The sequence below is a fragment of the Andrena cerasifolii genome, chromosome 1 (genome assembly GCF_050908995.1).
Source record: "Andrena cerasifolii isolate SP2316 chromosome 1, iyAndCera1_principal, whole genome shotgun sequence".
NCBI lineage: Eukaryota > Metazoa > Arthropoda > Insecta > Hymenoptera > Andrenidae > Andrena > Andrena cerasifolii.
Genome location: NC_135118.1, coordinates 16,108,898 through 16,120,913, shown reverse-complemented (window position 1 = coordinate 16,120,913; position 12,016 = coordinate 16,108,898). Strand labels below are relative to the sequence as shown.

The window sequence follows — 12,016 nt, the reverse complement described above, 5'->3', positions numbered from 1 at the left end:
CGAAGCAGGGCAGATTTAAACAACTGCACTGAACTCCCCTGACCTCAGATCGTATTAAGGGATGAACGGAGGTGCAGCGATTCACAGGTTTGTTAACGCGCGTACACGTGAGCCGTATCATTACGTTTTATCACGCGGCGATTCTGCGCTCTGCGGAGTAAAAGGATAAAGTGGGAAGGCGAAACCGGAACGGCTAGGTACAGTCATTTCTCCACTTCTTCCTCCTTCGTTTTGCCCCTCGAAACGTTTTTGCCCCCCGCCCCTATTCCCAATGATCTAAGGGGAATGCACAGAATGCCGATAGCGAGCTGGACTAAACCGTAGAAAACTCGTCTATAATCTGTAGCACACGAGAAACGTTCCGCGCGTATCGAGCATAACTTTCTACCTTCCGTGCTCGAGAATGAAATAAACTATCGTTGCCCCGACATCTTCTTACCCATTTTCCCCGGTATCACGTCGAACTGGGCAGGTGTGTCGCTGACGAATATCGGACGGTTGCATAATTCCTGTAACAAAAAGTAAATACAATTCACTCGCCAGTTCTGCGATTCCCGTTTAATCCCTCGCTAATGAAGGAAGTGACTGATTATTCTGTTCACGTGAATAGAGATTCACTTATTCCAGAAAACTCGCATCAATAATCTCACGATAAAAGCATGTAACAGACAGCACGCGCTGTAACGATTTTTCTTAACGCGGTGCGGTGCAAAACAGTCGTCTGTAATCTACAATAACATACGAAAGGATACTGTACAGTGTATCTAGATATTATTACTGAGAATTTAACAGCGTTTGAGGGCCTCATCGTGCAGCTGAAGCGTGTGCGAAGATTTTCTAGCAATTAAAGTATCTGTTTCGTACCGCGGTATCAATTTGTCGCGACTTACTTGCTGAAACTTCAGCCGCGGAACAAAGACTGATTATATAACGCACCTTCTGCTGCAACGTGTAATTACATATTCGCAGGCAGAGGAGGAGCGCGAATCGCGATGGGTCGTTCGCGTTCTCGAGCGATCCGAGCATTCTCTGAACGCAGTTTCCTGCGGCACGAGCCTTTTTATCGTCCCTCTCGCAGGCCGCTGAAACGGTTTCCACCGTGTTTCCCGCTCCGGGGGAAACATTTCCACGGAATTCCGCGCGGCCACTCGAGTCGCTGGATTTAGACTACAAGCGCAACGTGACAGGGCAGTCGTTAATTACTGCTAATTACGATCCTGGTACGCGCCTTGAAACCACTGCCGTTCGTCGTTTGCGTTTTCATTGTCACGTTCGCTCCACTTTTACCGTGCTCCACGCCGAGACTCCAAATTTCTGGTCTTTGTAACGATCTGAATACCTGGTGAAAGAAATTCGTCCACCGCGTTCATGAAATCACATGCCTACAGTTCTACAAAAGCGTGTCGCTTGATTTTCCGGAAGAAAACATTAGATTTAAAAAAAGGGTCTATATTGCCAAAAAGTGCGTTTTATGAACTAATACGCAATTACCTAGTATATGGTCCAGTCTCCGTTGTTGTCGATAATCGCATGACACCGCTTAGGCATACTTTCAACTAACTTTTCTTCATAGGGGAAGGTGGGATGAAAGGGGCACGTATTGAAAGGGACAGTGTAATTATCTGAAAGATAAAGGACCTTCCTACGACGAAAGTATTTTCATTTTGTAACAGCACTGTTTTGTTTTACTTTATTTTGTTGTATTTTATTTTATTGGATTTAACCCTTAACTGGTATCTTGGGGTCGCTCGTGACCCCAGGCACGCAAAGTTCGCTGCAAAATTTTTGGTTGTCTAAGCTTGTAAACTGTTTTTCTAATTAAATTTATAATAATAGTTTAACTTTCTAGGTTTCTATTATTTTACACATTACCTAAGAACAGAATATTCATAGAGGTTGATTCAGGTTCGACTTTACAAATTTCTGTGTCCTTTTTTATTTGGGGTCTGCCACGACCCCAGTATACCAGCCACGTTTGCCAAAAACAGTATACCAGTTAAGGGTTAATGTATTTATCTGTTAATACTTTGTATTCTAAAGGGTTTTCTCATTGAGATAATAATAATAACAATAATGATAAAAATAATAATAATAACACTAATGCATACCCAAACACGCCTAAATGCAAGTCGCTGCTATTTCAAAGATGACGGTGATACATGTTGAATTTTGTTCGCGCTTCAAAGCAAATTTTTTTATGTTCTCTCGAAACGTTCCAGTGACTGATTTCTTTATCATTACATCTGGACTGATATTTATTCAGGAACAATAAGACATATGTTAGATAATCTTTTGTTTAATATCGTAACTGCAGAGATTAGATTTTCAATTGTGTTGTCATATTTATGAATGTCGCCTTTTCTAAGTGTTCTCTTCAAAATGTTACTATGGTGAACCGAACATTTTTAATAAAATAATATTTATCACACATCAAGGTGTTTTTGATCAATTTTGGTCCCAATTAAGATCTTTTAATTAACATAGTTTGGATTAATCTAAGGATTATGTGTTTGGTTTTCAATGAAAATATTCTCTTTTGTTTTTTAATGTGAGGACTATTCTTTGTTACTTAAGTATGTAAGCTTACTATAAAGTTCGTTACAAATATTTTGGTAATCCCGTGGTATTTATGTAACTTAAAAAAAACGTCGACTGGTAGACTTGTCGACATCGATACTGCGATTACGGTACCAGCAGAAATAATAGTTAAAGGAATAATATTAATATTACCTCGCTTTATTACACTGTCCCATTCATAAACATCCATGCCCTTTCAATACAGCCAATTTATGAAAGGGACAAAACACACTTTTTTTAGAAAGCGAAAAATAAGACTTGTAAATATAGAGAGAAGCTTAATAAGCCCGTGAATTATTATAGCCAGATAACTGGCCTTTCTAATGTTACCAATTACAACTCGGATGGTTACTTAGTTGTTTCACTATCTGCTCCTAAACAAAAATGTCCCCTTCGTCCCAACTCTCCCTTACTCCGAAAACAAAGAGCATATTTCTCGAATTTCTCGAGATAAATAATTGACCGTGAATATACGTTTCCCTTGAAGCTTGTGCTTTATGAAACCCGAAACTTTTCCGATTGGATTCTGATCAGGCGATTGTGCAGTGCAGTCCAACGTTACTATGCCCTTTTCTTCTTTTCACGTCGCGCAAAGAGGACAAACAACACGGTGCTCTGATTTTAAAAATCGCCTATTTTCTAGGGAATAGCAACTAAATCGGCACACGTGTTAACCAGCGGAGTTAAAGGACACTTTCCTCCCCCGAGTTCTCGAGGACCCACCCCTTCTTAAAGTACTCTCGTGGCACAGACTGTACCTACAGTTTTACGTCACCAACAGCGATTAAATTATTAAACGGTAACCTTTTGTGTCGCGCTTTATTCATCGACGACGTTCGTTTTTAGCACAGGAAATTCAGTTCATCGTTCCTGTTCACCACTCGCGTCACGTTCCCCTTCGACCCTTTCCGGTCGCGCCGGAACACCTGAACAGGAGGCGCGTGCTGTTGCGCGCGCACCGCGTAATGGGCTAACGCAATCGTCGACCTTGTCGTAGATACGCACCGCCGTCGGTGGCTTTTATTGCGACCATTATACGCAATGCAAAGAGCCGTAATGTCTCGTTCGCAAGGCAGAATAGGCTCCAGTTACCGCGACTGCAGCCCGCCCCGCTCTTTTCCCCGTTTCGCGGTGCGCGTTACGTAACCGATCCGCAGGATCGTTGATCCCTCGGCTGGTTCTCGTAATCTGATCGAATTAATATTTAGCCTGCAATAATATATTCCGGCGGAGCATCGAAATCGACGGCCACTTCCTTCTCTTTGCATGCGAGGATCTCCTCGTTGTGACGTAAGAGGCCGAGGGAATTATGATTTTCGAATGAAACTTCAGCGGGCGGGAATTTGCGGTTCACTTCGAGGAAGCGAGTTCGAATGGATTTTGAAAGAAGTGTCAGGGAAGCGTAGACTGGTTCGCGTTGTAATAGAGAAGGTAGAGGAAGTGCAGCATATTTGGAATACTGTTGGTAATTTCGAATGCCGAGGTATCTAATAAACTACTAACGTTATCTAATCTGTAACACCGCAGATAATAGGGAATCATGACCTGTTAACTAATGACATTTGTGGATAAATCGACATTTTTACATTTTCGACTTAATCCGCAGGATAAGAAAATGTGAATCTGCAGAACTTTTTTAGCAAATATTCAATCGTTTCAATCATGGTTAAAATATGTCAAAACTTTAGAGTGAAACACTTTATAATAATAATAGTGATAATGATAATGATAATGATAATGATAATAATAATAATAATAATAGTCCTTATTTCACCAGCAAATTATGCTAGATTAGTTCACATTTGGTCTTTTTTTTGTTCCTTTTTGTGGCGCAATGGACGGGATTCAGCAAAATGCTGTTTTAAAATCCTACCACGTTATTCTATTAAATAATTAACCTACAATTTACAAGTACATTACAGATTCGCGTAATCTTTATCTACTCAGTTGCATGTCCCTTCTATGGTTCCGTGTCAGTTTTGCGATAATTTCGAGAATACAAAGAATGATATAAAATTCTAGGTTTCAATGCCATGTTGCTAATTCGGAATACCGAAGGTTAAGGTAATTTGAAATATTCCAAAGCTCAGCAATGCTTTTGTTTCACGCGTAATATTGTGATTTTTTTAGCCCGATTACATTATAAAAGAAAATAATTTTATTATCTACATGTTTTTTTTTTAAGTTTATAAAGTGAAGATAAATTAGAATACCGGTGATCCCAATTACCTGCACCTTAACGAAATCGATACTTCCCGTCATTTTTCATTTAGACCAAAGTTTCAGCTACCTTTTGTTTTTTATTGTTACTGAGAATTTGAAATATAAAAGTTCATTAGTTTCTCTATGATGTTATGCGGTTTTAGTTGCTTCCACCCGCTTCCGTAATTTTTTATTCGTCTTAAACAAACAGGTATTCCAAATATACTGCACTTCCTCTAGTAATTGCTACGCGACGTGATTTCTTTGGGAAAAGGAACCGCTAGTCGCGGCGTGTTCGTTAAAGATGCTGTCACGCGATTATAAGCACGAAGATGACAAAGGCACTGACTACGTCGTGTCAAGGTTGCGTACTGTTTCCGTTACGGTTCCTAGGTTTCAGATGCCTCGTCCTTCCGTTCCGGAGGAACTAGAGCAAACCGATGTGACTAAATTGCTTAAGCGGTGTTGCTGATTACACGCCAAGTATCGGATGGTAACTTAATCAAAGTCAACGGTTTTAGAATGTATTTGTACAGATTGGGCCACTAATTTCTAGAAATGTATAATATAAGACAGCAAAAATTCAATCAAATTTGACGAAACCAGTGCAGATTCAAATTTTGCAGTGGGGTGAATCTTTCCCGTTAAATAAGTCACACATTTTTTCAATATTCAAATTTTATTATGAGATAGCTTTTCGTGGAACCGTAAACTTCGTAGCGCGGAACACAAATTGGGAAACGCTGGCTTAGACCAGAGTCGGGCATTATTTTAATAAATTTTTATTCGGAATAACAATGCGAAACCCTTATTCGCTGCTCCGAATAAATTTTTATTCGGAATAAGAATTGATTCGAATAAGTTTGTATTCGGAATAAGAATTGATTCGAATAAATTTTTATTCGGAATAAGAATTGATTCGAATAAGTTTGTATTCGGAATAAGAATTGATTCGAATAAATTTTTATTCGGAATAAGAATTGATTCGAATAAATTTTTATTCTGAATAAGAATTGATTCGAATACATTTTTATTCGGAATAAGAATTGATTCGAATAAATATTTATTCGGAATAAGAATTGATTCGAATAAATTTTTATTCGAAATAAGAATTGATTCGAAAAAATTTTTACTCGGAATAGGAATTGATTCGAATAAATTTTTATTCGGAATAAGAATTGATTCGAATAAATTTGTATTCGGAATAAGAATTGATTCCAGTAAAAAATTATTCGGAATAAGAATTGATTCGAGTAAAAAATTATTCATTATTCTCGAATAACTTCCTTTTAACCGTAAATCTAATTCTAAATTATTCGAATAAAAGATTACTCGAGTGGAAATTTATTCGAATAATGTCCAACTCATGTGTGCAACGATTGGTGTTAAACGTATTTATGCTTAATAAATATTAGCATACCTTCGGTCTCTTCCATTGGAACTGGAACGGAGGTGTTTGATGATAAAAGACGGACGTCTGGGTCGCTGGAAATTCAGGGTCCTCCCAGAGTTCGCCACGTTTCAAGCACGAACGCTTGATTCGTTCGTACTCGCTCATTACGTCCTAGAACAATAAAATCATCAATAATTATTAGGCATTTCTCAGACACTGAAAGACCACTCAGATTTTCTAAATTCTCTCTATAATTTTCCCCGATATTTTACGCAACGGAGTACCTACGTAACTATTAAGTAACTGTTTAATTCACTGAATTTCAATTAGCATTCCCGTAACGTCGCGAACGCAACTGGATCAACATATTACATTACCTAATTAATATTTATAGCAAGAAATTAACAGTACCTCTACATGCAGCGCCTACATACTAGATTTCATCGCCCCTCACAATCTCCATACAACTTGCAATCCCATGATCGTAAACAGAGAATTGTTTTGCCCGCTATTAATCCTCGCATTAAGAACAATCCATCTGAATATTAATATATCATTGCGAGCACCGTGGTCGTCGAAATTGCACGTCACAGCGGGCATCACGAACAACGCTCGCATAAAGAACGTTCATATCGACCTCGATAGGTGTGATAACGCGTTTCGAGACCTCATCGAAGAGTCATCGTATCGGGGTCAACACTTTCTCTTCTGTTGAGGCCTTTGTTATACAGACTGCGATCATATTTTATCGTACGTCCACGAGAAAGCATCTTCTGAATGACGGGGGAAGCTTCTCCAGGTGGTCGGCGACCGTGCAACGATCAGATGAGTTACAACTTACAATTAGCTTCAGACCGCCGCCCCTCGCGTGTAGCATTGCGCAGCTTTTCTATCGCGAATTATGATTCGAATTAACAACCGGTTAGCCTAATAGGTGTGAACAAGTTCTTTCTCGTTAATGACATAACACTGGCAAGTCGCGGCTGAAATGAAGACTTCTCGCCCCGCGCAAACTCTCTCAGCAACATACAGTTAGGAGGCGATCTAGCTGGCCGCGAACGAAGCAAATGCCCAGAGCGGCAAAATTGGTAAAAGGTGAAAATTAAAATCAATAAAAACCAATAATAAAAAAAAGCTTCACCGCTTTCTGGGAAAGCGGTAAGACTTATAAATTGTTTTTAAATCACCCGCATAAGTATCATTATACTAGACAAAAGGTGCGTACCCGTATTCACAGAAGGCTTTTGTTATTTCAACATTTTAACTCACGGTCAAGAATTATATTTCAAAATGATTGTTTATAATTAAATATAAAGACTGGCAAAGATCATTTTCGCCCCGAGCGGCGGAAGAGCTGGATCGGGCCCTGCATGCAGTCCCTTACCACCGTCGAGCTCAAGAATCGAATGGAACAATGAAATATTTGTTGGAATGTGTACAACGATGGACTGTTTCCTGGAGTTGGAGTGTCAGGGACTTTGGGGACACGGTGACTTGTGAGTTTTCCTTTCAGTCGCTACAGGAGACCCAAAAGAGGGGAAAACGGTCTTCTCGACCCCTGCGCTTCTCAGTCCGAGAAAACCCTCCAAACGGTTAACTTGCATCGCGCTAAAGACTATTCTTTTTATTACTTTTAGTTTAAGTATTACACAGTTCTTATTATTATTATACTGACGATCGACTGTGTAACTAATATTTTCTTAAACAAATAAACATTATATTCTAACAATATTAATCCCAGAAGACAGAATCTTACCCCTCCCCCCCCCCCCCAGTTGCCGCCGCAACGTTCTACCAGCAGAATCATCCACGACCACAAAAAAATACAGATGCTAACAGCAAATACCTCTTTTCGTCCTTTCTAATGACACGAACAGTTTATTTCGCCTACGATCGGAACACGAACGCGATCTGTTCGCCGCGTGTCCGCGTGAGCGCTTTCGAATTCTAACGACTTCCATCGGCGGAGTCATCGCCGTACGCCGCTGTCGTTACTTGGAATCATCGTCACGGAAGAGCGGACACGCGGCAGGATCGATATTGGTCATTTGCGCCGCGATGGGAGAGGATGCTCGAGACACGGCTGAACGAGCCGCGACACGGCGATTAGATTTCGCAACGATGCTTGATAATACATTTTCACCGGGCGTAGGCGATAACGCGAGAGAAGGCGGCGCGGCTGAGCGCTCGTGAAAGCGTCGCGGCGATTGCGAAACGCGTAATTGCGCCCGCTGGGCCGGCAGCGTACCGGGGCGCGTTGTGCCGCGGAGGGTGCGCGACTCCGCTGGAACAATCCGCCGCAGCAATTAAGATCGCAACGAGACGGTGCCAATCTAGCGAGCTAATTAGCATGGCCGCGAGTACTTCTTCCACCTTTAACCGTACGAACGGATCTCTATTTCGCGTCGTCGCGCCACCTTGGCATACCAGGCTAAGGTGTGCCTTTTTCTATTGTTGCCGCTCGACAAAGGGTCGCGTGTCGGCTATTGTCGCGGCCCTCCACTCGCCCCTTTCGCAATAGGGTAAGCGCGCCGAGCCGCCCTTTCTTTTCGCGACGATTCTGGGTCGTTCTTTTTCTTTAGGCGCGGGTGTTCTCTGTCTGTTACGATTAATTCTCTGCGGAACGCGCTTTTCAGTTGACTTTTTGATAATGGTACCGCGCTCTTTCTCTATGGCGTAAACAAGGAGCTGAGTGTTCGCAGTTGGCGAGACGAAAGAGTGTGTTGAGTGTGATTGATAGAAGACTGCAGGAAAACTGTTGTTCGTGAAATAGCCCGAATAGTCTTCCAGATGTACTGAACGTATATGAGAGGGATATACAGTGAGTAAAAAAAGTATTTGGACACTTTTTAAAATCGCATAACTTTTTTAGAATTGGTCCAAACGACTTGAGTTTTTTTAGAAGCGTAGAAGGGTTAGTTTGCTACCTGACGCGTTTCGTCGTTTTGAAAAAAATGTATTTGGTTGGAAAAACGAAAAGAATAGTGAAGGTCGATTTTTAAACTTTTCTTTTGTGAGCTTGTAATGAAAATTAAAAAAAAAACGTTTGTAGATTGCACTAAGTTGTATACGTGCCTAAAATTTCATGAAAATCGGTTAACGTTGCTCCGAGCTACAAACGTTTAAAGATCGCAGAATAAGGTCGAAAATCGCTGATTTCGGGAATTTTCGCGATTCCTGAACTTATTAAGGGCAATATCGTAACTTGATGACGAAGCCATTGTAATAAATATTGAAACTAAGTACGTGACAAAAGAGCAAAGGCCTCATTAACAATTGCACTTGGCTAGGCGAAGACCGTTCGCGTCCGGTTTTTGTTTACCGTATCCCTATGCATACATTTTGAGGCCGATCTCGTACATTGTATCGTCGGCTGTGAAACAGTCGACGGCGACGAGAAGATGGTTGCGTTAGTAACGTCTGTATACGTAGATTTCAATGTATTATGCCGAAAGTTTTTTTTTTATTAATATCTCAGAAACTAACAAATGCCCGCAGCCCAAATTTTATATTAAAGGTTCTCCCCCCCTCCAGCCCAATTCCTCAAAATTTCGGTTCATTTCTGCGGTTGGGTCATACCGTAGTACAGCCTATAAGAGTAAAGTGACCAGACGTCCCGCATTGCGCGGGACAGTCCCGCATTTGAGCACTTTGTCCCGCATTGAGAAGTGCCCCGCAAAGTGTCCCGGATTGGGCATGTAACCTTTTACATTTTCGCAGTGGCCTAAAGTTACCGTTTCCCTCTACTTCTTTTGTTGTGAAAAGACAAATATTTTTAATTTCGTTTCAATGTATCACTTTATAACCACAAGTATGTATTTTTAAATATATTGTAAATGCTTCAGTAAACTACGGAAAAGATCTCCTCACGGATCTATTAATCTTTTTTTTTTGCTTAAAAATATCTGGTCACTTTATATATGATTGTGACTTGAAGTTAAAATTAATGAATAGATAGAAGTGGACTATGAAGCAACCACTCCCCGTTGCGAATCTACGTTCACCAAGCAATAGAAATATATCTATGGTTCTTTCAACGTGATCTCTCGATGCTAGAAAGCAACGTAGCATACATCTTCCAAACATTTCCCTATCAAATCACTATAATAGCCAGAAGAACCCATTGAACCGTGTCGCAGGCAAAGCGTTCGCTGCGCCTCGGGAATGATTCGGGCTGTCTCTAAACTTTAATCCCGCGAACCGGTTTAAGGGCGGTTCTTTCTGCAGATCGGCAACAAAGATTCTAAGCTACTTAGACGCTGAAAGATTCGCGCGCCGTTTCCTCGCGATCCGCACCATCCTCCGGTTTCCTCCCGGTGCAACTCCGACCGCCTCTCGCTTCTCGAAACAGATTACGTTCCCCCGGGAGATGCCACGGATTATTCGAAACGAGTCCGACCTTTCCTCCTTCTTATCCTGTCGCAGGGCGACGAGGAGCGCGCAAGTTTCTACGTAAATAATCCAATTTTACGTGGACGGGGGCAAGAACAACCGATCGGGGGGATTTCGTTTCCTCGGAAAGCACGTTCGCGTTTTATTTACTTTTAGAAGATTGTAGGTTGCGCGTCGGTTTCTTGCTCGGCGGCGCAATCATCCGACGAAGGCGGCCCCCGTGATGAAAACACGACGCCAGCGCGTTGGCGAACGCGTCCGCGTGGCACGTTCCGCGCGCAGCCGAGAGGGATTTTATAACATTGTACGTGCCGGGTTATTCGACCTCGCTATTCCGCTAAACCGAACACTTCTGCGATCCACTCTATACGTTAGCCGCGGTATAATAGCTACCATACTCTCTCGTACCGGTCGGACTAGTTTCACGCTTGGCTCTCCCGCGGCCTTGAAGCGCACGAACCACCGCTCCGGCAAGCCGCCGAGGAAACCTTTATCGTTTCGCTTCTACACGGCCAGACGTGGACCGCGTCTACGCGGATTCCGGCCGGCCTCTCCGCCTTCCGGAATTTCAGCTGAAAGGTTTTGCGCCTGGCCGGTGGTGGAAAGGCGCTGGAGACTTGGAACGCAAATTGCAGACCCCGGGGGCCAGGGTACCCCCTCGACTTGGAACGGAGCTGATAAAATGGAGCGGCTTCGAGTACTTGGAATTACGGAAGTAAGGTGATTGGTGGTGAAATCTGAGCAAATGGAGGGGAAAGGGATGCAATAGAAGGTGGGGAAAAAGTAAGAGTTGGGGAAGAAAAGTAGGAGTTGAAGGAGAAAAAGTAGGAGTTGAAAGGGAAAGAGTAGGAGTTGGAGGGGGGAGAGTAGGAGTTGAAGAAGAGAAAATAAGATTGAGGAAGAAAAGTAGGAGTTGACGAAGAAAAGGTAAGAATTGAGGAAGAAAAGTAGGAGTTGAAGGAGACAAGCTAAGAATTGAGGAAGAAATGTAGGAGTTGAAGAAGAAAAGGTAAGCATTGAGGAAGAAAAGTAGGAGTTGAAGAAGAAAAAGTAAGAATTGAGGAAGAAAAGTAGGAGTTGAAGAAGAAAAAGTAAGAGTGGAACACCTTCCAAAAATTAAGAGTTGAAGGAGAAAAAGTAAAGGTTGAAAAAGAAAAGTAGTAGTTGAAGAAGAAAAAGTAAGAATTGAGGAAGAAAAGTAGGAGTTGAAGAAGAAAAAGTAAGAATTGAGGAAGAAAAGTAGGAGTTGAAGAAGAAAAAGTAAGAATTGAGGAAGAAAAGTAGGAGTTAAAGAAGAAAAAGTAAGAGTGGAACACCTTCCAAAAATTAAGAGTTGAAGGAGAAAAAGTAGGAGTTGAAGGAGAAAAAGTAAAGGTTGAAAAAGAAAAGTAGTAGTTGAAGAAGAAAAAGTAGTAGTTGAAGAAGAAAAAATAAGAATTGAGGAAGAAAAGT

At 41.6% G+C, this 12,016-nt stretch overlaps 1 protein-coding gene across 1 annotated transcript in view; it reads right to left on the bottom strand.

Moving 5' to 3' along the window:
• Nucleotides 1-12,016, bottom strand: part of Calpc (calpain C) — a 55,788-nt gene that overhangs the window by 24,627 nt on the left and 19,145 nt on the right. Inside the window, exons 2-3 of the mRNA XM_076806673.1 lie at nucleotides 6,200-6,343; nucleotides 440-509 (exon numbers count right to left, since the gene is read on the bottom strand). Of these exons, the coding sequence (XP_076662788.1) occupies nucleotides 440-509; nucleotides 6,200-6,343 (214 nt within the window). The remainder of the gene's footprint in view (nucleotides 1-439; nucleotides 510-6,199; nucleotides 6,344-12,016) is intronic.